At 44.8% G+C, this 24,466-nt stretch overlaps 1 protein-coding gene across 1 annotated transcript; it reads left to right on the plus strand.

Annotated features, from left to right (window-relative positions):
* The first annotated feature begins 9,934 nt into the window (after window positions 1–9,934).
* On the plus strand, window positions 9,935–12,229 carry CCDC184 (coiled-coil domain containing 184). The gene has a single exon (XM_060026185.1). The coding sequence runs from the start codon at window positions 10,412–10,414 to the stop codon at window positions 10,997–10,999; it is 588 nt and encodes a 195-aa protein (XP_059882168.1). The 5' UTR covers window positions 9,935–10,411; the 3' UTR covers window positions 11,000–12,229.
* The last annotated feature ends 12,237 nt before the right edge of the window (window positions 12,230–24,466 follow it).

Genomic DNA, 24,466 nt, shown 5'->3' on the forward strand with positions numbered 1-24,466 from the left:
TACCTAGGGCGACAAAAGACTTGTATGCAGAAAACTATAAGACACTGATGAAAGAAATCAAAGATGATACCGACAGATAGAGAGATATACCATGTTATTGGATTGGAAGAATCAATACTGTGAAAATGACTATACTACGCAAAGCAATCTACAGATTCAATGCAATCCCTATCAAATTACCAATGGCATTTTTTAGACAACTAGAACAAAAAAAATCTTAAAATTTGTATGGAGACACAAAAGACCCTGAATAGTCAAAGCAGTCTTGAGGGAAAAAAACGCAGCTGGAGGAATCAGACTCCCTGACTTCAGATGATACTACAAAGCTACAGTAATGGAGACAATATGGTACTGGCACAAAAAACAGAAACATAGATCAGTGGAACAAGATAGAAAGCCCAGAGATAAACCCACACACCTATGGTCAACTAATCTATGAGAAAGGAGGCAAGTATATACAATGGAGAAAAGACAGTCTCTTCAATAAGTGATGCTGGGAAAACTGGACAGCTACATGTAAAAGAATGAAATTAGAACACTCCCTAACACCATACACAAAAATAAACTCAAAATGGATTTGAGACCTAAATGTAAGACCGGACACTATAAAACTCTTAGAGGAAAACATAGGAAGAACACTCTTTGACATAAATCACAGCAAGATCTTTTTTGATCCACCTCCTAGAGTAATGAAAATAAAAACAAACAAAAAAAAAACAAATGGGACCTAATGAAACTTAAAAGCTTTTGCACAGCAAAGGAAACCATAAACAAGATGAAAAGACAACCCTCAGATGGGAGAAAATATCTGCAAACAAATCAACGGACAAAGGATTAATCCCCAAAATATATAAACAGCTCATGCAGCTCAATATTAAAAAAAACAAACAACCCAATCAAAAAATGGGCAGAAGACCTAAATAGACATTTCTCCAAAGAAGACATATAGATGGCCAAGAAGCACATGAAACACTGCTCAACATCACTAATTATTAGAGGAATGCAAATCAAAACTACAATGAGGTATCACCTCACACCAGTTAGAATGGGCATCATCAGAAAATCTACAAACAACAAATGCTGGAGAGGGTGTAGAGAAAAGGGAACCCTCTTGCATAGTTGGTGGGAATGTAAATTGATACAGCCACTATGGAGAACAGTATGGAGGTTCCTTAAAAAACTAAAAATTGAATTACCATATGACCCAGCAATCCCACTACTGGGCATATACCCAGAGAAAACCATGATTCAAAAAGACACATGCACCCCAATGTTCATTGCAGCACTGTTTACAATAGCCAGGTCATGGAAGCAACCTAAATGCCCATTGACAGAGGAATGGATAAAGAAGATGTGGTACATATATACAATGGAATATTACTCAGCCATAAAAAGGAACGAAATTGGGTCATTTGTTGAGACGTGGATGGATCTAGAGACTGTCATACAGAGTGAAGTAAGTCAGAAAGAGAAAAACAAATATCATATATTAATGCATATATGTGGAACCGAGAAAAATGGTACAGATGAACTGGTTTGCAGGGCAGAAATTGAGACACAGATGTAGAGAACAAACATATGGACACCAAGGGGGGAAAGCTGCGGGGTGGTGGTGGTGGTGGTGGTGGTGTGGTGAACTGGGCGATTGGGATTGACATGTATACACTGATGTGTATAAAATTGGTGACTAATAAGCACCTGCTGTATAAAAAAATAAATAAAATAAAATTTAAAAAAAGAAAAGAAGCATTATTCATATTTATTTTGTTATGTAGTTATTGAAACTTTTATAAATAAATATATTTTTAAAAAAGAAAAGGAAAGGGAGAAAAAGGTGAGAAAACTTAGAGAACAGCATGAATAAAGGTGAGGAGGCTGGGTGTATGTGCATCTAGAAGGCAAACAGTGAGGCAGAAAGCGGTGGGAAAAAGTGAAGCTGGAAGCTATGGGAAACCTTTGGAATATTTTAAGCTGGGTTGTGAGAAGGCTCAAATGTGAATTTTAAATAGATTCTTCTAAATGCTGTGAGGAGAGGGATTTACAGGGAGGAGAGAGGGGAGGGGCAGAGGAAAGGCTGAAAGTGGAACTGTCCCAATCCTCCAGGCATGAGGTAACCAGGGCCTGAAAGATGGCATTGCCTATAGAAAAGGGAGGAGGGAATGGATTAGAGAAGGGTCTATGGGACCAGAGATTACTGTAAATCTTCCTATTTTGAAAAATACACAATTGCTTCAGGACTCTTTCAGCTTTAGGTCTGTGCTTCCAATGCGGGCAATGGGGTGCCAAAATATCACCGAGCTGGTCTCAAGGGTAAATAAATCTATTTCCTTCCAAGTTAAACTCAGACAAGTAAGACTCTCGCAGTTTTCAAGTCCTCCTGGAAAGGAAAGGCAAGCTCCTTCCTCTCAGGGATCCAGCACTCTCAAGAAGTCCTTTAAGAAATCTTACTTAAATGCTTCATCCTGCCTCTTGTCCTCATAGTGGAATCAGGGTATGATGCTGCCCTCTATCCTCTGTGCTGGTTTGTTTCAGAGTTTAAAATCTATGGAGAATCTCCTTCTAGCTTTTCCTTCTCTCTCACCTCTGCTGATTATTTCCTTTCTTCCCTTAGACTTTAGACTCAAATTATAGCCCTGGTATCATCTCCATGCTCCATCTCCATCTGCATTGAACCTGTCTCCTTAATCATTCTTTATTACGAAAAGAATATCCCCGAAACACTAATAAAAATTCACAAGTATGAAGCAGAGAGGCCTTATGTCCCAGAGATCTCATTACAATTGAAACACCAGTGATTTCAATGTTCTAGTAATGTAAAATTGTGAGCAGTTTATTGTCTTTCACACCTGCAAGTGTCTTGGATGGTACTCATTGTTCTGCGGAGCAGCAAAAGCCACTAATGTCCTTGGTAAGAGGGAATTGATTTTTAATAATACATGAAGTAACTGGAAGGGTGTGTGATATGGTGACAGATGAGCTAGGATGAATAGGAGATTGGGTATGTGACTCAGGATCACCCTCTGAGGGGAACTGAGTCCCAGTTTAATGCATTTTATCTAGGCAATTACCAGTGAAATTGCCCTCTGCTTCTTGGAGAACCAGATAACACTGCTGAGAATAGCAAGTTCTTATTGAAATTGTCCTACAAAGGTTGTTTAAAACTAACCTCAATTCCTGGAATACTGTTTTTCTGATCCAGGTTTGATGTTTAGTTTTTAATTTGATTTTACTATCCTGGAAAAACTGATCTTTATATCTCCTTTGTTATACATTTGATCAATGTGGAGAGTTTTTGTTTGTTTGTTTTGGCTTGCTCATAGAACAGAAGTAGGGAAGGCATAAATAAGCAGAGGACAAAAAGGCCTCAATTTTATTATAGTATAAAGTACCCTGGGCTAACATTACACTAAATTACTAGCCTATCAGCTCAAGAACTCAAAGGGAAGAGAAACCCTAGCTTTACAGCACAGTAACCTTTCTCTTCATAATATCCCTTCTCAGTTAGCTACCAATTTTTTTTTTTTTTTTTTTTTTTTGCGGTAAGCGGGCCTCTCACTGTTGTAGCCTCTCCCATTGCAGAGCACAGGCTCTGGACACGCAGGCTCAGCGGCCATGGCTCACGGGCCCAGCCGCTCCGCAGCATGTGGGATCCTCCCGGACTGGGGCACGAACCCGTGTCTCCTGCATCGGCAGGTGGACTCTCAACCACTGCGCCACCAGGGAAGCCCAGCTACCAATCTTATAACCAGTAGCAGGGTACTTTTTCTGAGCCTGTCTCCAGTAGAAGAAGAGTATAAATCAGGAGTTCTTCTCTGTGACATACAGGATGGGGATACAGGCTTGGCATCATCCCATTCTTAAACATTTGAGAGGAGAGGAGAGCATGCAGTCCTCTGACCTTGAAGATGGACTAAAACTTGGCCCCATTCTTTGACACTTCGATGGCGATAGTGGTGGAATATGCTGCTGGGGGTTCCAGTGGGTGGCTAGGTGATAACTCTTAATTTCAAAGCTACAAGCACTTTGTTATCTTGCAGGAGGTGGGGACTTCCATGTTTCTTACAGTAAGTATTCCTTTGTACAAGGAAAGCCAGTAAAAGGGCCATTTAACTGTGTGAACATAAGCCACAGATCATCAAAGTAGACGGCTAAAACCAAAGATAACCTGCTCTCTAAGATAAGGCAGACTTGGAGCTCTGCAGGCTATGTGTCCTTAAGGGAGATGTTTCTTTTTCTAGGTATGGATTCAGCCTTCATTCATTCATCTATTCAACATGTATTTATTGAGCATCTCCCAGGTGCCAGGCATTATTCTAGTGCTGGAGATATTGCAGTGAATAAAACCAAACCTCTGTCCTAATGGATCTTACCCCTAGTTGGAGGTGAAAGACAATAAATAAATACATAACTGAATAAACAAACAAGTAAAAATACAGTATCACAGATGTTAATGGCTGTGGAGATGTATAAAGCAAAGTAGAGGGACTAGAGCATTCTAGAGCAAAGGGGATCCTAGTGCCTTAAAACAAAGAAAGCAGGCATTGTGTCTATAAACTGTGAACGTGTAGTTGACCACAGAAGATGGAGCTACTTTCATGTAAGACTTCTTAAAACAGGGGCTTCAGGGTCTTGGTGAAAAAGTTGGAGAAAGGGCCCTCCTCCTCACTTCTGCCTAAGATGCAGCACCTTTGCAGTCCTTTGAAGATGTGGATTACTTTTGGGGGACCCTGTTCATGACATAATCATGAATACTAGTGTAGTTGCGTTGAGTAGAACCATAGTGCACCCTCACAGTGGTTGCTCTACTAGTGCAGCTGACAGTGCCTTGTTGGCCCTTGGAATACCACCTCATAGCAAAAGGGAAGTGGTAGGAACCACATTTGATAGTATTTTTAGGGCCTTTGAGAAGTGTGGAGAGAGCATAAGTAGAGGCATTAGTAAGAGTGAGACCTGAAAAATTTTTTATATATTGTCCACAGACTTCCTTAAGATATGACAGGTGAGAAGGGGCCTAGAAATTTGCATAAGTCAGTATTAAGGAACTAAATTTCTAAAAATTCTTTTAAATGGAAGAGAAGTCTGAGGCAGACATACCACAGTCCATACCCTGCCCAGATACTTGGACATAATTTCCTCCAAATTTGACTGATACTCTGGGAGAGGCAATTTGCCAAGCAAAATTGCCCCATGGCACCAGAAATTGTGGGTGTTCTCAGGTGGTGCAGCATTATCCATGCCTGATGAGGATCCTCACTTGCGGACAAACCAGGCCCTGAGCTATTGGCAACTTTCTGGCGGTAGAAAAATAGATGGAGAAGATGCATGGGGAGGGTGCCCCAGGCCCTGCACCAGAGGTCATGGGTGGCTCCAGAGCTTGGAATGTCTGTGTCTATGGCCAACTGCCCAGCGACACTTGGACTGGAACTAGTCCAGAGTGGTACAGGATAAATGACTAAACATGCACTGAAAGGGGAAAAACCTTTGCAAGTGTTGATACAAGAAAAGCTGTTGCAGTGGGCAATGAAGAAAGGGGAAGTAGTGTAAAAACAAGTAAAGCAGGTTTAATTGAAATGACAGGTTATTTTCAGTGGAAGTACAGACTGCATGAGAACTCGGAAGGTCCCCTGGTATTCTTGCTCTGAGTAAAGTTAATATGAGTGAAAAAGAAATGGGGAAGGGTGGCCTTTAGGATTCCTAAAATTAGGTTGAAGGCACAAAGCAAGCAACTGAAAGCCCAGCTCTGGGCTTAAGTGAGGGGTGTGTGTGTGTGTGTGTGTGTGTGTGTGTGTGTGTGTGTCTCACCTCATGACTATATCTGTGACAGTAGAGACTCCTGAGTGTGTGAACAGTTGGACCCCCTCTCCAGTCAGAGACTCATATGGATTTCGGATCTTTGCAAATGACCACGCTCATTTCTCTGTACAAGTGTGGAGATGAGCAAAGCAGGTTGGCTGTAACACCAGGCCACCCACCCACTCATGATGAGAAAATTAGTCTATGTGACAGACAAAATCCACAATAATGTGATTATTCTCAGCCTCTCAGCCTTTCTTACCCTCTTGGAAGGAGACCCCTGTCACTGACATCTGGGGCTCCTGGTACCTGTGCAGATCAGGGAACTGAGGGACAGCATCAAAGGAGCTGAAACAAGGACAAGGAGTTTCTTCTTGCAGAAGAGAAAAGGAATATACTCAAGAAGTAAAGAGGGGGCTTCCTTGGTGGCGCAGTGGTTGAGAGTCCGCCTGCCGATGCAGGGGACACGGGTTCGTGCCCCGGTCCGGGAAGATCCCACATGCCGTGGAGCGGCTAGGCCCGTGAGCCATGGCCGCTGAGCCTGCGCGTCCGGAGCCTGTGCTCCGCAATGGGAGAGGCCACAACAGTGAGAGGCCTGCATACCGCAAAAAAAAAAAAAGAAGTAAAGGGGGTGGGGAAGTGAAGAAGCAAGGGCCAGCCTTGAGAGAAAGTTTGGGGGTGTTGGGGGAGAGGGGAGAGAGAAGGGCAGCAACAGCTATGCTCACATGAGCGAGATGAATAGAGAAGGAGGGAAGAAGTTTAAGATGTTTTGCTCTGTGCTAAGAATGTAAATCCCTTTAGAGTTTTTCCAGAGACATAATAAAAATCTCAATTGCTTTTCAGTTCTTTTTTGTTATTAGATGTGTTTCTTTTGAATGTGATATCATGCTGAGATGGGCCACAAGGCAGCTCAGCTTCATAACATTTACATTTGGGGAGTACTGTCTGGGATTGCAGACCTGTGGTGCAGCAGTCAGCTGTTCCTTGATTTTGACCATCATTCTAGATCTGAGTCAAGCGAGCATCTTAATTACAATTGCTGGATTTATAGTGCAAAAAGTACACCAGCTATATAAAATAGACACTGGAGATAAACTAGACACGAGACAGAGGAAAATGGCAGAGACTATTAAGAATCACAATTTTAGTGACAATTTGAAGTTTGGAACTAGGTGTACCTGATGGAGACCTTTATCTATGCAGCATGAGTCTCTTCCCCCCATGAGCTGATGAGATTGGGATGAAGGAATAGAACAGCTAAGGTGATTCCCAGAGGAAAAGATAAAGGCAGAAAGCAGAAGAGGAGTGCATAGGGCTTATTTTTTCTTGCTATGTCCGAATACTCTAGTGATATGGCCAGAGTACCTATCCATTCAGTTTGGGGATGGACCCAATTAACAAACCCCAGGGCCCTGGCTTCCAGAGGGCCCAGCATTGTATCCCAAACAGCTGACTGAGGCTCTGCTCCACTCTCTGCATCTGTCCCCCTTACTTTTCTGAGACTAGACCTCTCCTATTTCCCCTTGTCTCAATTTCACACAGAATTCCTAAAATTATCTGGTTCTGAATCTGAGGCGCCAATTGTCTCCTTGTATTTTCAAGTCTTGCTACTAGTCCACACCCCCAGATCCCACCTACCCTTGGCTCTCCAATGTCTGACTTGGAACTTGACTGGATCAGCCACACCCCTTGATCTCTGCACTGTTTCCCATGTTCTTTCGTGCTTCTCCAATAATTTCCCCTCCCTCTAGGCTCAGACCCCCTGTACTCTCAGCAGACCTCATGCCAGCATCTCTGGGGAGCATAATGTAATTTATGCTGAAAGCCTTGACATAATGGTATCCGCAACAACAGTGGCAAAGGGCCTTGTATGACGGCATAAACCAGCTCCTACGGTATAGGGGCTATGTTTAATGTAAGGTTAAGGCTAAGATGGGAGGCCCTGTGCTGGGGACAGGGTCAGTTCTTGTAGGTAGAAGGCAGGGGCCTATCTGAAGAGTGAGGGAGCTGGCAAGATGAAATCATCCTTGTGAAGTGCTGGTCAAGAGATGTGCAGTAACAGACCCAGGCAAAAAATCTGAAAATCATGCCAGTCTTTTCTGACTATAGCAAATGTCTCCAGGGAAAGATGAACAGCAGGGTTGAATCCATAATCCCTGAGACTATGCTTGCTATAAACTTATACTGTGTAAGCTCAGCTGTTTTTGGTGTGTCTTCTCTGTTTCTAGTTTTCCTACAGCTCCTTTTTGGTAAAGTCTTTTCATGAATATCAGCGCACTTTGGCTGTGCTTAGGGAAACCAAGGAAAAGCATTTCTGTCTTCTCCTGAGCTTTAGGAATAACCTGTGGGACACATGGTGAAGGTGAGAGTGATAACTGAGGTGAGAGTCACAAGTCTGTGGAACGGAGGAAGGATGGAATGAGCAAGCAAATAGGATTGAATCATAGAAAATACAATAGGTTTTAAAACTTTCTCCATATATTTGTTTTGGGAAATCAAATTTCTAATGGCTGCATAATACTTTATTATATCAACACTGCCTCTGATTAAACATTTTGCTGTTTAGGATATTTCCCCACTTGTTTCTATTTTAATAGCAGTAAGACAAGGAATAAGCCAAAGAGTTTTTTAGTGCCAGAAAAGTTTCTCTGGGCCAGCCCCACTCCTCACCACTAGAGTATGCAAGCAGGGAAACCTCAAGGTAACACATTTGCTATCCCTGAACCACTAGTATACGAAACACTCACCCATACCTAGCTCTTCCCCATCTTGAAATGATACAGCTTTTCTCTTCCCCAGATTTACTTCTTCTTGGGAACTTCATTTTTGGTTTCTGAACACTTGGCTTCTCCAATTTACTAAGGTCATTATTAGTTAATATGCTGCTGCCTAGGTATTGCTTGCTTTGCAATCTGAAGTCATCTGTAAATGTATTAAATTCAACTTTTCTTCCTCCTCCTCCTTTCCCACTCCGCTCCTCAAAAAGGGAAAGGCATTGTCACAAAGGTTGAGACACCCCATGTATGTCTGTAAATGGGTGATGGGCCTGCTGAGGGGGAATTACCCTTACATAATCCTTCCTCCCCATCCCTTCCACACATTTTCGACAGTTCGCCCTTTCAACTGTGAGCTGATGCAGTGTTATTCAGAGTTAGAAATAATATTACCCAATATTGCCCAGTCCAATCCCCTAACAGATCAGGAAAATGATTTATTCAGGGTCTCTGAACTAATAAATGGAAGAAACAAAACTGAATTCAGGTCTCCTAAAATCCACTACCTGTGAGCTGGAGAGTAATGGATGAGGGAATGGGACGCAGTGGTTCTTGTTAAATTATTCATTCAACAAACGTACTGAGCATTTACTTACTACGCGCCAGGTTCTATTTTGGGTGCTGGGGATTCCGTGCTGGAGGACACGGAGGAGACAAAAATCTCTGTTCTTACGGAGCTTTCTTTCTCAAAACTGAAGCGCTTTGCCTCACCGTGCTGGAAGAACCCCCAGTGCCCTGAGTAGAAGCGGTTGGGTCTCATATGGGAGGGAATCCCATCTTTTCTCGGCTCCTGTACTATCTTATCTACAGCGAGGGCTGATTTACTGCAGAAGCAGAAGGGAGTGGCGGAAACCTCCGTAGTGCCCTCCCGCGCCTCTGCACCTCTAAGGCCGGGCGGGGCCGGCTCCAGGTCGCCGTCGCGCACCAGCTCTAGTCTGGGTAATAGGGTCGGCCTCGCTACCCGCTCTGCTTCCCTGCTGGAGGACAGAGAAGTAGGACGCGGCTCTAACGTCATCCTCAGGGAAAGAATTTCGGGCGGGTGAAAATCCTTCCAAGGCAGTCGCGCTCACTGTCTACCACCCAGGCTAGGGGAGGGACGATGTCTCCCCGACCTGGGGATTTATGCAGCAAACTGCTCTCTCATGCTTCCCTATTAAACATTGCAGCCACACGCTCTTTCAGCCTCAGCTGAGGCCACTGCAGCGTCCCCTCCCCTCCCGCTCCGCCCGCTAGCTCAGACTCCAGAGCCCCACTGCAGCTTCCCAACCATCCTCCCTTTTCTTCTCCACTTCCTGGTTGCCATGGAGACACACGTCATTTAAGTGCCGTGCGTCGCCTTGGAAACAGAGGAGCATCCGCGGCTCGGCTGGGAGACCCGTCCGTGTCACTTCCAACCACACTCGCGGACGCTGCCCGTTAATGGCCGAGGGGAGTCCCGAGCTCGACCCGCTGCTGGCCTCTGCCTCGACCTGAGCCCCTGTGCGAGCACTTCCGTGACCCAGGCAACCCGCAGGCCCTTGCCGCTCTTGGCGCCCAGAGGGCGGAGCTGACACGGGTGCAATTCAGGAGGCTAGGTAGGGCAGGGCGCTTTCGCCCCGTGGCGAGCCGGAGAGACGCCGGCCCTGGGACTGTAGCGCGATCTTCGTCCCGCAGGCTCTTCCCGGCCTCCCCGATCCCGCCCGCACCCTCCGCCCGAGACTCACCTCACGTCGGCTCCCTGCCCCTCTCGGGAGCCTCCTCTTCCCAGCCCCTCCAGGCACCTCTCCCCCTCCCCGTACCTTCCCTCCACCTCGAGGCCGGGCTGGACCGGACCCGGAGCCGCCACCGCCCGCTTCTGCCATTCAATGGAGGACGGTCTGCTGGAGATCATGACCAAGGACGGCGGCGACATGCCGGCACCTCTGGAGGTGTCCACAGTGCCGGCCGTGGGGGACGTGATCTCCGGGGAGTACAACGGCGGCATGAAGGAGCTGATGGAGCACCTGAAGGCCCAGCTGCAGGCCCTGTTTGAGGACGTGAGGGCCATGCGGGGGGCCCTGGATGAGCAGGCCTCGCACATCCAGGTGCTCTCGGACGACGTGTGCGCCAACCAGCGAGCCATCGTCTCCATGTGCCGGATTATGACCACCGCGCCCCGCCAGGGTGGCCTGGGCGTGGTCGGCGGCAAGGGGAGCTTCCCAGGCGCCCCTCAAGAGCCGGAGACCCCTTCGCTTGGGATCGAGGACAGCGGTTTGCTGGGTCGCGATCCTGAGGAGGAGGAGGACGACGATTCAGAAGAGAAGGAGATGCCCAGCTCCGCCACACCCACTAGTCACTGTGAGCGCCCCGAGAGCCCCTGTGCTGGCCTCCTTGGGGGGGACGGGCCACTTGTGGAGCCCCTCGACCTGCCCGACATTACCCTGCTGCAGCTGGAGGGAGAGGCCTCTCTGTGAGGGGACTCCGAGGGGGCACTACTTTCCCGGGCTGGCTTTGGGTTTCCGAGAGCATGACGCGAGAGGACTGAACCGCGCGGTGCAGCATGCTTCACTCCGACCGCTACTCTTGCGGGTCAGGCGGAAGAGACTCCCTGGAGGAAGCATTTATAGGGTGAAGGACTTTGGGAGCATCAGGAATTCTTTCTGCCTGACCAAGCGAGACGTAGCAAACTGCGGAAAGGTGAGGTTGCGGGAGAGGAAGCGCCCATCTCTGGACTCCCATCCAACCCCCTACCCTGCCCTTTCCCCCTCTCCAGCCAACAGGAGAACCCCTGAATTGTGTAAATAAAATTCTGCTTTTTCTATTCTGAAAAAGGACTTATCTAGGACTCTGGCAAATAATCTCTAACGATTTACCTAGAAATTAAGGAGTTGGGGGTATTCTGTTCTGGCAACAGAAAATTTACCCTTCTGATGAAATCCAAGCTATTCAGCATTCTGCAGAAGCCTCTCCCCCTCACAGATCTCTGCGGCTGCTGATTGGTAAAAGAAGCTTGAGGAGGGAACTGCAGCCCTAGGAGTCTGGGTGAATGGGGTTCCAAGGGCCTCTGGGCTGGGAGGAGCTGACTATCAATGTGCATGAAGACATACATAATAGCTCAACCTCTAGGATTTTGCATGCAGAGTGGATCCTGCCTTGTCACTGACTTCATCTGGGATTGCTTTATCCATTCACTGAGGCTTAGAGAACAAAGAGCCCAGTTCACAGGCAGAGACTTGGGGATGCTCAGCAACAGCCCAGATTTAGGGGACACTGAGGGGCTCTTGGGGGCCGCAGCCAAAAACTGTCTCTTTCCTGGCTATACCTGCTTAACTTCAGTTTCCTTTTCCCGTCAACACCTCCCTGCCCGCTGCCTCTTGGTGCTGCCTCCATAATGTCTTGTGTGCGTTATGTGTGTCGACCTGTGTAGTAGTGTGTGAGCCCTGAGGGGCAGGGCTTGTGGCTCTGGTGTTAGGTTCAGGGGGCTTCAGACCCGTCTGTGAGGCCCAGGCTCTCACGGCGCTTTCCCCTCTCCTCTCCTCTTTCACCCCCACAACCAGGGCATGGAGCATGTGGCTGCCCTGAGGTTCCTAACCGACGTGCTTCCTTCCCACCTCCTCAAGTGGTGACTTTGTGTGCCCTTTCTCCTCCTCCGTGTATCCCTTCTCAGTGCTTTCCTTGGTGTTAACCTTAATAAAGCGGCGTCATCTCCCCTCCTTGCTGACTGGTACTAGGGCGATGTCAGGGTGGGGCTTCTGGACCCACTGCATGGACACAGGCTTAGCGGGAACTACAGGGACCATGCCTTTCCTCCTCTCTTCTTGCCTCTGGTTCCAAGGAGTTGACCGTCCCTGCCGTGACTGGGACATGCGTTGCCAACTCTACCTGCGGTCATTTCCGACCTGGAACTTCACCTCAAGCTGGAGACGGTACGTGTTGAAACTCCCAAACTGACAAGGGTTTTTGGTAGCTAGAACTCCAGATGTGCAGGAGACTTCTTTTCAGTGAAGCACCTGGCTCCTGGGAGATGATTTCCAAATCTGAGTCCTGGAACGGTAGGCATGACTTGTTCCATGGGAGGGTTAGGGAAGGGGTATTGTTCAGGAGGGACTGCCCGGAATCTCTGGCAGTAGAGTGACATATCACAAAGGAAACCACAAAAACTGCCTCAGACCTCTCGTGGAGAATGCCCGTAAGGTGTTCCCCCGGGAGCTTAGATTGCCATCAGCTCTAGTCTGCTCCCTTGGGCACTGGAGATTTTCCAAGCTGCTCCGAACAAAATTTGGGAGAAGAATGAGCTGGGGTTCTGTGTGTGTGCGCGCACTTGCACTTGCACATCTGCATATGTATGTATGTGTGTTATGTATGTGTGTGTGTTCTTGCTGTGTGGTTGTTGCAGAGAGATGGAAAGAGCACTGGCATTGAATCTCAGTTCCAAGAGTAAATGAGTGCTTGAGGCTTGCTTCCTTGCTTGAGGCTTAGTTTCTGCCTGTGTAAAATGGGGACAAAAATTGTTGAGGAGAAAAATATCTAAGATTCCTGGGAAGTCTCGTGCAAATGTTAGTTTTTTCTTACAGTTCTCTTGGGATAGGCAGTGGTGGTGGTGACTGGCTCCTCTGGGAAAATACAATTACTCAGGGAAGGTTCTAGAAGCTCTTGTTTAATATAATCCTTCCCTATCTAAAACTCTTATCATTCAAGATAGTCAAGGGGATGATGAGATTCCCAAGCTGACATGGACTCTCTTCATAAATGTCATGTAGTTATGGGTCAAAAAGGACTTAAAGTCAGCTCTGTACACATAGGATGACCAGAGGAAGCCTTGAGTTGTGCAGTGGTTGGGGAATATGTGCCAGGGCCCTAGAGAGGGCAGCTAAAGTATATTAGTGGGGAAGTGTCCCTGAGGGCTGGAAGACAGTTTCCTGTTACAGTTCCAGCATTCTGCACCAATAACAACAATGACAGCTATCATTTATTGAGCACTTACTGTGTGCCAGACACTGTGCCCAATTTTATCTCCCAACAACCCTATGAAGCAGGCACTATTATTATTTTCACTTAACAGTTCCAAAAACAGACTCCCAAGGCTTGGTCAAGGTCATACAGCTAGTACTTGGCAGAACCAGGACTTAATCCAGATCTTCTGACTTAAAGAACCCTAGATGGGAACCACTCCGTTAATTGCTCTATTATTTCATCTTCAGAGAAGGAAATCCCTTACTTCCCCAATCAAGAGTCTAAGAGTCCTGAACAGGAAGAAATGCTGGTTTTACTCACTTTTCATCTTCTCAGTGGGAACAAGTAATCGCAGATCAGGTTTTGGTTAGTGAGCCTTCTCAGAGTCTAGTGGGTGATAATTCAATAATGGCACAGAGAAGATGGTCTTCTGGACTTGCTTCTTGAGAGGAAGAAGCTGATGTCCCCAGATATTCCCTGACACAGATCCATTCGTGTGCCTCTTTCCTGTTCCCTGTAGCTCAGATTCCGCAGAGAGTGACATGAATCTCAAGGCAGCTTAGCTCTTTAGCACCTGTAGAAATGTCTGGTTTAGGCTTTTAACCCTTGATGCCAATTCAGTTCCTCTTCCTATGCCTACCACCCTAAATGGTCATCAGTCCTTCAGCCCAGGGCTCCTAGAAGTTCTCCAGCTCTTCCAAGTCCAGATAGATAAAAATCTCCTCAGATAAAGCAATTTTTCAGCTTTCTTTAGTGACCTGCATCAGCATTTCAGAGGGATACAGCACAGGTTTCTCTCCCACCTCCTCCTTTCTCCAGATTCCCCACTCTCCTCTGGCATTTCTCCTTTGTAATGCTTCTGATGAGTGAGTTTCAGGTGAGATTTCTAACCTGGGACTCATGGATGGGGTCACTATGAATTTCAGGGGGCCATAGCCCCTTGAAATTGAATGCAAAATCGTGTACGTATATTCTCTAGAGAGAAGATCTATTGTTTTAACTTAATTCTAAAAGGTAAGAATTAAGTAAAAAGGTAAGAATCACTGAACTAAAAGATGAGACTGTTAAATTCAAAAAATAACAAAGAAGAAATGACCCTGCCTGAACTGATACACCCTTGCCTCCTGGGGCCTCCAGAGTATTTCCTACACTGAAGTGAAATCTTTGCATAAACCTGATTACTTACCACTTATTCAACAAATTCAAATTATACTGATACCCATTAGAATGCACTAAGGATCTTGTCTACCATTATTTCCAAGTCTTCCAGTACTTGGGAGTTTGTCAGAGCACTGCTGATGTGTGGCAGTGAGGTGATGGTTCCCACCCCCTCCCCCCATAGCTTTATGCTGCACTTTATGTCTGAACCCAGCGCAATGCTACATGTAAGTCATCACAACTCTTTCTGTTTCTGGCACTCCTATCTCTCACTGGGAAATCGCTCAGGGTTAGCTCTAAATCTCAAAATGAAAACATACAACTTCATAGAAATAAGCTACAGCTTTAGCGTGGTACAACTAAAATCTGTTCTAGAGAAATAGTTATTTCTCTAAGAGATGCAACTGGCCCACAACATAAATATGCAGTTTTTTTGTGGCTTCAGTATCACCAGAGTATGGTCTTTGCTTGATATGTATAATGAAATGGCTCACCTAGAAGTATTCCCAGAACTAAGGGACAGTTCTTCCCCAGATATATTTGAGTCTAATACTCCTTGCAAGACAGCAAACTGCTTGCATCTTTGAAAAGGCAGGTTTTCCTAAGCATCTTTCTCCATTTATATGCCTAGGAATAGAAATTCAGCCAAGATTCTCAGCTACAATAAGAAATGATATATAGAAGTACAAAAGGAATATTTTTAAAAGTTGAGGGATAGTTGATGTACAATACAAAAAGAATATTCTTGAATCTTTAGCTACCATTCCCTCCACCCCCCTCCCCAACCCCACACCTCTAGATTGTCCCCAGAAGGGGAATTCCCTCAAAGAAACACAGCCTTTCTGCTTGGAAGCACTGTGCATATAGAAGGACGTCTGCTCTGTAAGTAATGCTGTAATGGTGCCACCTGGTGAGTAATAGGGACATTGCAAAGGGACCCTCAAGGTAAATTTGTGGTTTTCGATTCAGCAAGCACCACCAAATGCTTACTAAAGGCCTGGCTCTGCCAAATAATGGGTGGCGAGGACAGAAGGGGAACCGAATAAATAGACTGTATTTGAAGGATATAAAAACTAACTGCAATGAACTCCTAAATGGTCTCCCCTGGCCTCTCACTCACCTATAATCCTGAAGATTGATCTTCCTAAACCACAGCTCTGAACATTCATTCTCCTCAGAAATCTGCATCATGTCCCATTACTTCTCAAATTAAGCATAAAATACAGTGGCAGTAGCCAAGCTCCCCCCAGTAAGGCCCTGGCATACTTTTAAATCCATACATTTCATTTCCCAGGTAAATTTTTTAGCCATCATTCCATCAGTTGGAAGCCTATATCATCCAGTCAGCTAGAAACGATTCCCAAGTGTATATCAGCTCTTTTAATCTCTGGATGAGTGGACTGGCTGTGTCCCCCTGGCCCTTGCTACAATTTCTCTTAGCCATTCTTCCCAAATGCAGTCAGGTCCAAATTTCTCCTTCAGAAAAGGGACTTCTGCAGCCTTGGTCACCTGCACCAGCCTCTCATGGGGTGTCCTGCAAGGCTGCTTTTCCCTCCTGTCTCTTATGCTATCTGTAAATAGGAAATCCCCAGAAACAGTATGCAAAAAACCTTTTGATTATGAAATTTGTGCTTTTGTTTCTAGGAATTGGGTTCATAGTTTTCATAAAATTCTTAAAGCCAGAAAAGGTTAACAAACCCTTGAATCAAAATATGCTATTCATCATTCTCTAGAAATGCCCATTTTCCTGCAGCTGATTTCTTGCTCTCTAGTATTCTTACTCTGTTCCGTCTCTGCCAGTTGGAATCTTATCAGTTTTTCGAGGTCCTTCTCAAAGGCTACTTCCTCCATGGAACCTTTCCTAATGTGATCTCTTCCTCCCTTAAATATCTAAATCTTCTTGTTTGTAACTCTTTGGGGGACAATTAGTATATTTTCCCTCACTTCTACTATTCTTTATGCTTGTTATTCCCCCTTCCAGATTATGAATATCTTGAGCTGGAACTGCGTTCTCATTTTTATAGTCTCTGAAATATTTATCTTATTTTATTGACTTTAAGGCACTATCAATTGTGTGGCACGTCATTATTTTAGGTACCATTAAGAAAGAAAAAATACTGCCAATTCAACTATCACCATGCTTTCTTATCACGTATTTTAAAAGTTCATTCTTATTTAAAGAGCTTATTTAGACTTATTTAGAGAATGAACTTTTTTATATCACTACAATGCACACAAACATAACTGAAAGTCATTATAGTATTATTATAATTTCTTCATACTGCGTCTGACACCTCTGAATCACTTTTTGACTCAGAGTTGTTGATGCCTGTATTTTTCATGCATTTATATTCTCTGGGCCATTTTGAGTGTTAGTGAAGCAGCATTTCTTGAAAGAGAGGGTGACTATTATCTCTGGGAATTTCTTACAGACCACACCACCTATGCTGAAAGTTTTAAAACGGGGACTTTTTTTGATCTTGCCAGTGAGAGGTCAAGAAAGATGTCAGACAACGACCAGGACTAATATTTCTTCAGAATATTGAAGAAAGCAAATTCAAGCAAATTCTTTTTCTTATCAAACAGTTTATCTCACATTTAGACCCCTGGGTCAGGGAAACTTACATTATTTCTACCTCAAGTACTTTAAAAAAAAATGTATGGTCTCCTTTTAAGAGGGTTAACAGTGAATAAACATTATGTCATTGCTTATAAATAAAGTAATAGATGGAATGACATGTGCAAGCTTGCATAGTCAATGACAGCATTAGGACTAGAATCCTGTTCGTCTGAAATAAAAATCAGGGATTTTTTGGTTTGTTTTGTTTTTTTCTCATTAAATGGTTCTGCATCTTACTCTGTTATAAGTAATTACAATATACTAAGGGAAGCTTATGGTGGCTTGGATTCTGCTTTGGGAATAAAAAGGGACATTGAAAATTCCTTTTAGAGTAGGTGAATAATTCTTATAAGGATGATGGAAAAAGACATCCAAGAAGAGAACCATGACTGACTCAATCTACCAGGAAGTATTTACCAACTGCTTACCATGTCTCATGGAAGGTGGTAGGCTCTGGGGAAGACTCCAAGAAGTCAGGGTCCCTGTCCTTATGTTGCTCTCAGTCTAATGATGAGGGGATGATATGTTCTTGAACTGGAACACAGCGCTTCTCAAAAGGTTGAAGGGAGGGCTTCACTGGTGGCGCAGTGGTTGAGAGTCCGCCTGCCGATGCGGGGGACGCGGGTTCGTGCCCCGATCCGGGAGGATCACGCATGCCGCGGAGCGGCTGGGCCCGTGGGCCATGGTCGCTGGGCCTGCACGTCCGGAGCCTATGCTCCGCAGCGGGAGAGGCCACAGCAGTGAGAGGCCTGCGTACAGCAAAAATAAATAAATAAATAAATAAAAAAGATTGAAGGGAATGTTTTCTGTGAGCAATGTTAACTGAATTAAGAGAACTTCAATTTGAAAATGGGAATGGTGTGTGTGTGTGTGTGTGTGTGTGTGTGTGTGTGTGTCTGTGTGTCTGTGTGTGTGTGGTGTGTTGGGAGTCAGTGGGAGGGTGGGATGACAAGACAAAATGGAGAGGACAACAGTTAAAAAGAATGCTCACAAAATTTTATACCACAGAGGATATCACATATGACATCAGAAGAAAAGCAGTAGCCGAAGCTGCATCCCATAATTCTCTGGAAAAAGTAAGTAGAAAAGGGTTGGGGGGAAAAAAAAGTAGTTATGGCCTCTACACCAGTGCACAAAGTACAGGTAATATAAAATAGAACTTGAGTTTTTACACAATGAGGAAAATAAACTGTCACATATATAAAGAAACTTGGTAGGATGGGACTCATGCCTGGACCACGGCAGTGAAAAAAGGTGGAGTACGTTGTTCCAAAGAAACAGAACTGGGTTCTGATGTGCAATTGGAAAGGAATTGCCAGTCATGTGACACACACCACCTGTCTGTGGGGAATTTGCTTCTGGGATAGAAGCAGCTTCTTTGCTCTGATCTACAGAAAGCCTGCCCTGGCCCTCAGTATTTGTAAAAGTCAGAAAGGAAAGGAGGAAGAAAAAGGGCAGGGAGGGAAAGAAGGAAACAAGAAAAGAGACACAAGGAAGTAAGGAGGAGGAATAAAAACAGAAGAAAATGATAGAAGGAAAGTCAGAGTAGTACTTTACATCACGAAGATAGAGTCTTTTATGGGATTTTATAACCTTGAGAGTGGAAACAAGAAAGGAATTATTTAGGTGAGGATAAAGGAGAGGAAAATAATATATCATTGTAAAAATGTGCTAGAGTCTGCCAAAACAGATCAACTCTATTACAGATCCCAGGACGAGTCATGAAATGGCACAAAGCCAAGTTCCAGAAGTGAGGAGAATGTTGATTTAGTGTAGTCTCATCCTTCATAAGGAAGAGGTTGGCAGAGAATAGATTGCAACTCTGGATCTAATTTTGACCAACGAAGATGAAATTGACTAGTGGAATGGGAGTGAAGAAAATCTTGAAAGACAGTAACTATGGTGATTTGGTTCTCCCTGACAGCCAAGGAGATAAAGTGAGATGTGTGTCCAGGATTATGGGAAAATTGACTTCAAATAGATAAAAGATATGATTTTCATAGCCTGAGATTCTATGGAGGAAAAGGCTCAAGGAAGATGTGATTCTGTTAAGGATGAAACTCAGTCAGTGCAAATCCTTTGGAGTCCAATGAAGAGGAGTAGATGCAATGACTACAGGGACCTCTCCAGTGAACTCAGATTTAGAGACGCCAGGCTGAGAGTAGGTATAACTAAGAGAGTAGTCCACATATTTCAACACTTTCAAAAGCATAAACCATATGGCAAAAACTGAGGAATTCGATTACAAAACAATTAAAGATTTATGTTCTATCAACAGCACCAGGGACAAAGTTAATAGGCAGATGGCAGAATGAAGAAAATATTTGTCTAAAACTGACAAGAATGTAATATAATCCTAAAATATACATGGAACTCCTACAAATGAGCAGGGAAAGGACAGCAACCCAATAGAAAAAAAGGGTACAAATAATATCAATAGGCAATGTACAGAATAGAAAAAACTAATATGGATATGGAAATTTGATCAAAACCATTATTAATCAAATGCAAATTAAACCAACGATGAGATCAGTTTATAACTATAAAAACAGCAAGAATCAGGAATCTAGACAATTACTAATGTTGTCAGGAATGTGGAAATGTAGAAACTTGCGCTGCTGCAAGACTAGTTTCACCACTTCTGGAAAGCAATCTGGCAAAACTTGGTTACATTAAATAGACTCATACCCTATAGCCCAGCAATTCCTCCCCTAAGAAATATAAAACAAATTCTTTACAAGTCCAGCAGGGGACTAATAGGAGGATGTTCTTTGCAGGGTTACTTGTAGTGGTATGGAGTTGGGGGCAATGTGGGTGTTCATCAATGGAGGAGTGGATAGATGCAACATCGTGAGTGAAGAGTGCACACAGTGGAATAGCAGGTAACAAAGTGAAGCAACAAATTAAATATTAGCATCTGGCAATGTGGATGGAAATGAAAAACAGTGCTCAGTGAAAAAAGTAAGACACGGAATGAGACATGTAACAGTAGCTTTGGAGTACATTTAAAAATAAATGCCTACAAAATGATAACTATTTTCTGAAGACACATTTAAACAGATATATACACACTAGAAAACTGCCTATTTTGGGGGGTGGAGGGAGTGAAGATACAGGGTATAAAGATAGAATAAAGCAATAAATAAAGACATAAAACAAGAGAGCCTTTCCTTGCAGGGACCAATGATGGTGTCTCGTGAACTGAGGATTATGATTAATTCCATCCATTGAGGAACAAAAACTTCAAAACAAAACATAGCAAAACACAAACACAAATATATCAGCGCTTGGACCATGAACAGAATGGCAACTGGAAGAGGAAAAGCAGGAATGAAGAAAATCTTGCAAAAATACTGACAGCGAAATGGGCTTGTCACTCCAAATAAGAAGTACAAAGAACAGGGAAGTCTGATGCTCAGAGCACATGGGTGCCATTTACAGATGGAAGGGAGAAAGTAACATTTTTGGAGGCACTGATGTAGATGTTTGAAATACTTTATCTCATTTAGTCCTTATAATCACATTGCGGTAGATACCGCCTCAGCTAAGACTTTTTTGGTTGCAAGAAACAGAAACCCATCTGTATTAGTTTTGAGGGGGAACAAAGAAGGAGCTTATTATAAGGATGCAAGGTTATCTCATAAAACCCAAGAGCAAGAATGCAGGTGGGCCTCCAAGGCTGACTAAAACCAGGGCAGTCATTATCTTGGGCTCTTTCTTAGAGACATGGTGTTTTATCTCTGCTTCCCTCTCCTCTGACTTCAACCTATTCTCCCTGCTAACTTTGTTTCTTCAGGTACATGGCAGAAGACAATTGCTCCATAGGTTGGGTGTCTGCCTGTTCCAGCCCTGAACTGATTATACCCACTGCATAACAATTCCAAACTCCTGTGAAAGAGGACTTAATCCATAAAGCTTTGCTGCACTGATTGTGCTGATGGTGGAGGGTGGTGTCCCATGGCACTTACTAACTTGATTGCCAGGTTCACCCTTATGGGAGGAGAAAAGGGTTCTTAGGGAAGGGGCTGTGTGCATAGCAGATACTCTCTAAAATCTCTACCGCGACTGATAGGACTGTGCAGTATCTGCCAAATGAATGAATGATTGAATGACAGGAGACTCAGGTTTCTCCAACTTCAAAGTGCATGCTCTTTCTAATACATCATGTAGCCTTCAAATGTTTGCATGTGAGATAACTGTTTCCATTACCTCAGTAAAAGAGAATAGTCTTGTATAAGGGCATACCCAGGAAACAGATGGCACATTCAAATCACAATAATTTGAGGAAGTTTAATAAAGATTTATTTGCAAAGGTGTGGGCATGGTGTAGGGAAATCACAAGGGCAGTGGGCAGTTCCCAGAATCTAGTATTAGAGAGGCTGAGCCTAAAGAGGTAACGGGAGATGGTGGTTCAAACTTAGAAACAGAGAGCTATGTAGAGGGGGTCACATGGCAGGAGTGAGATCTTAGCAAGGGGACTCAAGTGAGTCCACAACCCTCAAAGGGAAACAGAGGATTAAATACCCAACCTCACACTCCTACTTCCCTCTGATATTCTGCCTATGCTACTCACTGGCTGAACCCAATAGAAAGCCAGGGAAGTAAGGGAATCTATTGATGTGGTCCATACAGGTTAGCCTCAAAGCCCAGAGCTGGGTGAAGAAGATAAGGAATTAAACAGAAGAAAGAAACAGCTATCTAGATCGTTAGACTGGAAAATAAAAATAAACACGTGTAGTCAGATTTGAAACCCAAAAATGAGATTTGTAAGGGTGTTCCTAGAGGCTCTAGATATGTTTAATTTTCATGTCCTGGGTAAGCCATATATATTAAACTGATTACTTCAGCTGAAGTCACTAATTATGGTGCCTCAGGGGCTTCCTTGGAGGTCCAGGACTCTGGACACTCCCTCTCCACTCCTATCAGAACAGCTCTGCTTTTATTTGATTAATACAACAGGATTCTGCTTAAGATTTCATTGAGGAAACAGCGCTATAGCACCACCTATAGTCAGGCAATATGCTAAGGACTCGAACCACAGACTAGTGGGGAAGACAGAAAAGTAAGTAACAGTACAGTGTTAGGAAAACGCACAGGTGATGAAGGGTTAAAGAAAGTCCAGTGAAGCCAGAAGGGGCGAGGGATCAAGGAAGGCTTCCCGGAGTCGGTAACTGGAAAGGGAGGCAAGGAAGCTCAGAGGACACTGCCGTTGTCTAAAGAGGGAAGAGGAGCCCAACATTATGCAATTCGCTGAAAGGGGGCTATCACCTGGAAAGAACTAGGATACAGATCCGCGTACAAGGCTCGGAGCTAGGGTGACTGCACGTGACGGGCAAAGATCTTCGCTCAGTCCAGCCTCCAGCCCTGCTCCGCCCCCATCCCATCCCACCCCACCGACAGCCAAAGGGGCGCGGCATTTCAACAACTGCACTCGGCAGGGGGAACATCCCAAGCCCGAGGTCCGCATCCCCAGCTGGGGCGGATGTCTGCAGAGTCTCCCAGAATAGCTGGTGTCTCCCAGACTGGTCTGGTTAGGGCTCTCTTGCCCGGGAGGGCTAGCCAAGGACAAGGCGCTCATTGGTTGCCATAGAGGCGATCCGAGAGGCTGGGGAAGGCTGATTGGCCGCAGGTTCTTAGCGCGGACCACGCCCGCCTCCTCTGCTAGCTGCAATCAGGTCAGGGCCCCGAGGCCTCTTGGGTAGTTTATTGGTGCGGTGCCAAACCGGGCTGGTTAACATGGCGCCGGATTTAGATGGGAGGAAAGCAGGGCCGGGCCACAGCTGAGGTCGGGCTGAGTCGGGACTCTCAGTAGAATTCCTGGGTTTTCTTCCCACATTTTCGGCCCTTCGGCCGGGCTGCGGTAACCCTAGAGCCTGGTCGCGCGGTCTGGTGACCAGTGACTTTGCATCGGGAGATGACGCGCATTTCAGGATGGCTTCTAGTTAATGCATTTACAGGAGTTTTCGCTGTCCCTGTGGGCTCTTGTGCCCCCAGGGACCAAGGCAGAGGCTGCAAGGGATACAGGGCCAGGGCGGTGTATCTCTAGCGCTACAGCCCCACCATGCGTCGGTTCCCTTCTGGCGCTCGTGGCTCCTGTGAGCCGGACCTTGAACCAGAAAGTGCGTGGCCTTGAGAAGACAGTTCTAGGTCACTCAGCCTGGTTTTCCAGCATTCATGGCCATACTTGCCCTTCTCCATCCACGTTGAACCCAACATTTTTATGACGAATCACGCAGTTCCTCTTGCCTGGAGTTACTAGTCCCTGCCAACGCCGCACCCCGCCCCATTTTCTACCTTTTAATTCACTATTCTTTAAGGCTTAGATCTAGTATCACCTCAGTATAAAGCCTGCCCATTCTTCAGGATAGTTATTCTATTACCTCTTAAGGAGTGCAGGCTCAGGAAGTGGTGCCCAGTTAGTATTGCGGCTATGCCATTTGAAATGCGCTGTGATTTTGAGCAAATTACTTAACCTCCTTGAGCCTCAGTTTTGCTTCTCAAAATGGAGGTAGTATTACTTCAAGGGTTTTGTGAGGTTTAGATGTAACGTTGTTAGAACCTAAGTGCTTAATAGTTGTGAATGCTGTTATTATCTGTCATCCCAGTGTACTTTGTATAGGCTTGTTATTAAGTTTGCCCATTGTATAACCATTATTTGTTCTTATCCGCCCTGTTAGAGCTTAAAAGCTGGAACTGTGTTTTGTTTATAGCATCAGCGTAAATAGTGCTGGGAAAATGTTATATTGTTTCTCAGAAAACTTTGTAAAAAGCACCCTTTCCTCTCTTTTCGCTTTTTTCCTTTTTTCTTTCCTTCACTTTTTCTTTTTACTCTTAAAGACTCCTTGAGACAGGAATTTTTAAACTTGGAGAGGGAGCTGAGATCCTGAGGCAAGAATAAGCACTTCTTTGTTCTCCATGGTGACCAGGAAAGGCTTAACATTTCCCTTTCCCTTGACTACACTTAGGGCAAGTTTCTTCTTGACTGTTGTCTCCTGATCTCTTTTTTCTCAGCGCATTTACTTTAGAAACTTGCAATTACAAATTCTTTCTCTGCCCCTTTGAAATGTACAGAAATCTCCCTAAAAGCCCCTTGCCAGTTTTAAGACCCAGGGAATGTTTTCTCAAGAGCCATCCCTTTGAAGTGTAATCCTCAAGGAAGATAGCACCCCTGTTTCCTAGTCTCTGTGGGAGGGTAGGAGCCCAACTTTAC

Source organism: Delphinus delphis, chromosome 11 (assembly GCF_949987515.2).
Source record: "Delphinus delphis chromosome 11, mDelDel1.2, whole genome shotgun sequence".
Taxonomy (NCBI): domain Eukaryota; kingdom Metazoa; phylum Chordata; class Mammalia; order Artiodactyla; family Delphinidae; genus Delphinus; species Delphinus delphis.

Coding starts and splice junctions, on each gene's coding strand:
- CCDC184 (XM_060026185.1), top strand. CDS start 10,412: ATGGAGGACGGTCTGCTGGAGATCATGACCAAGGACGGCGGCGACATG.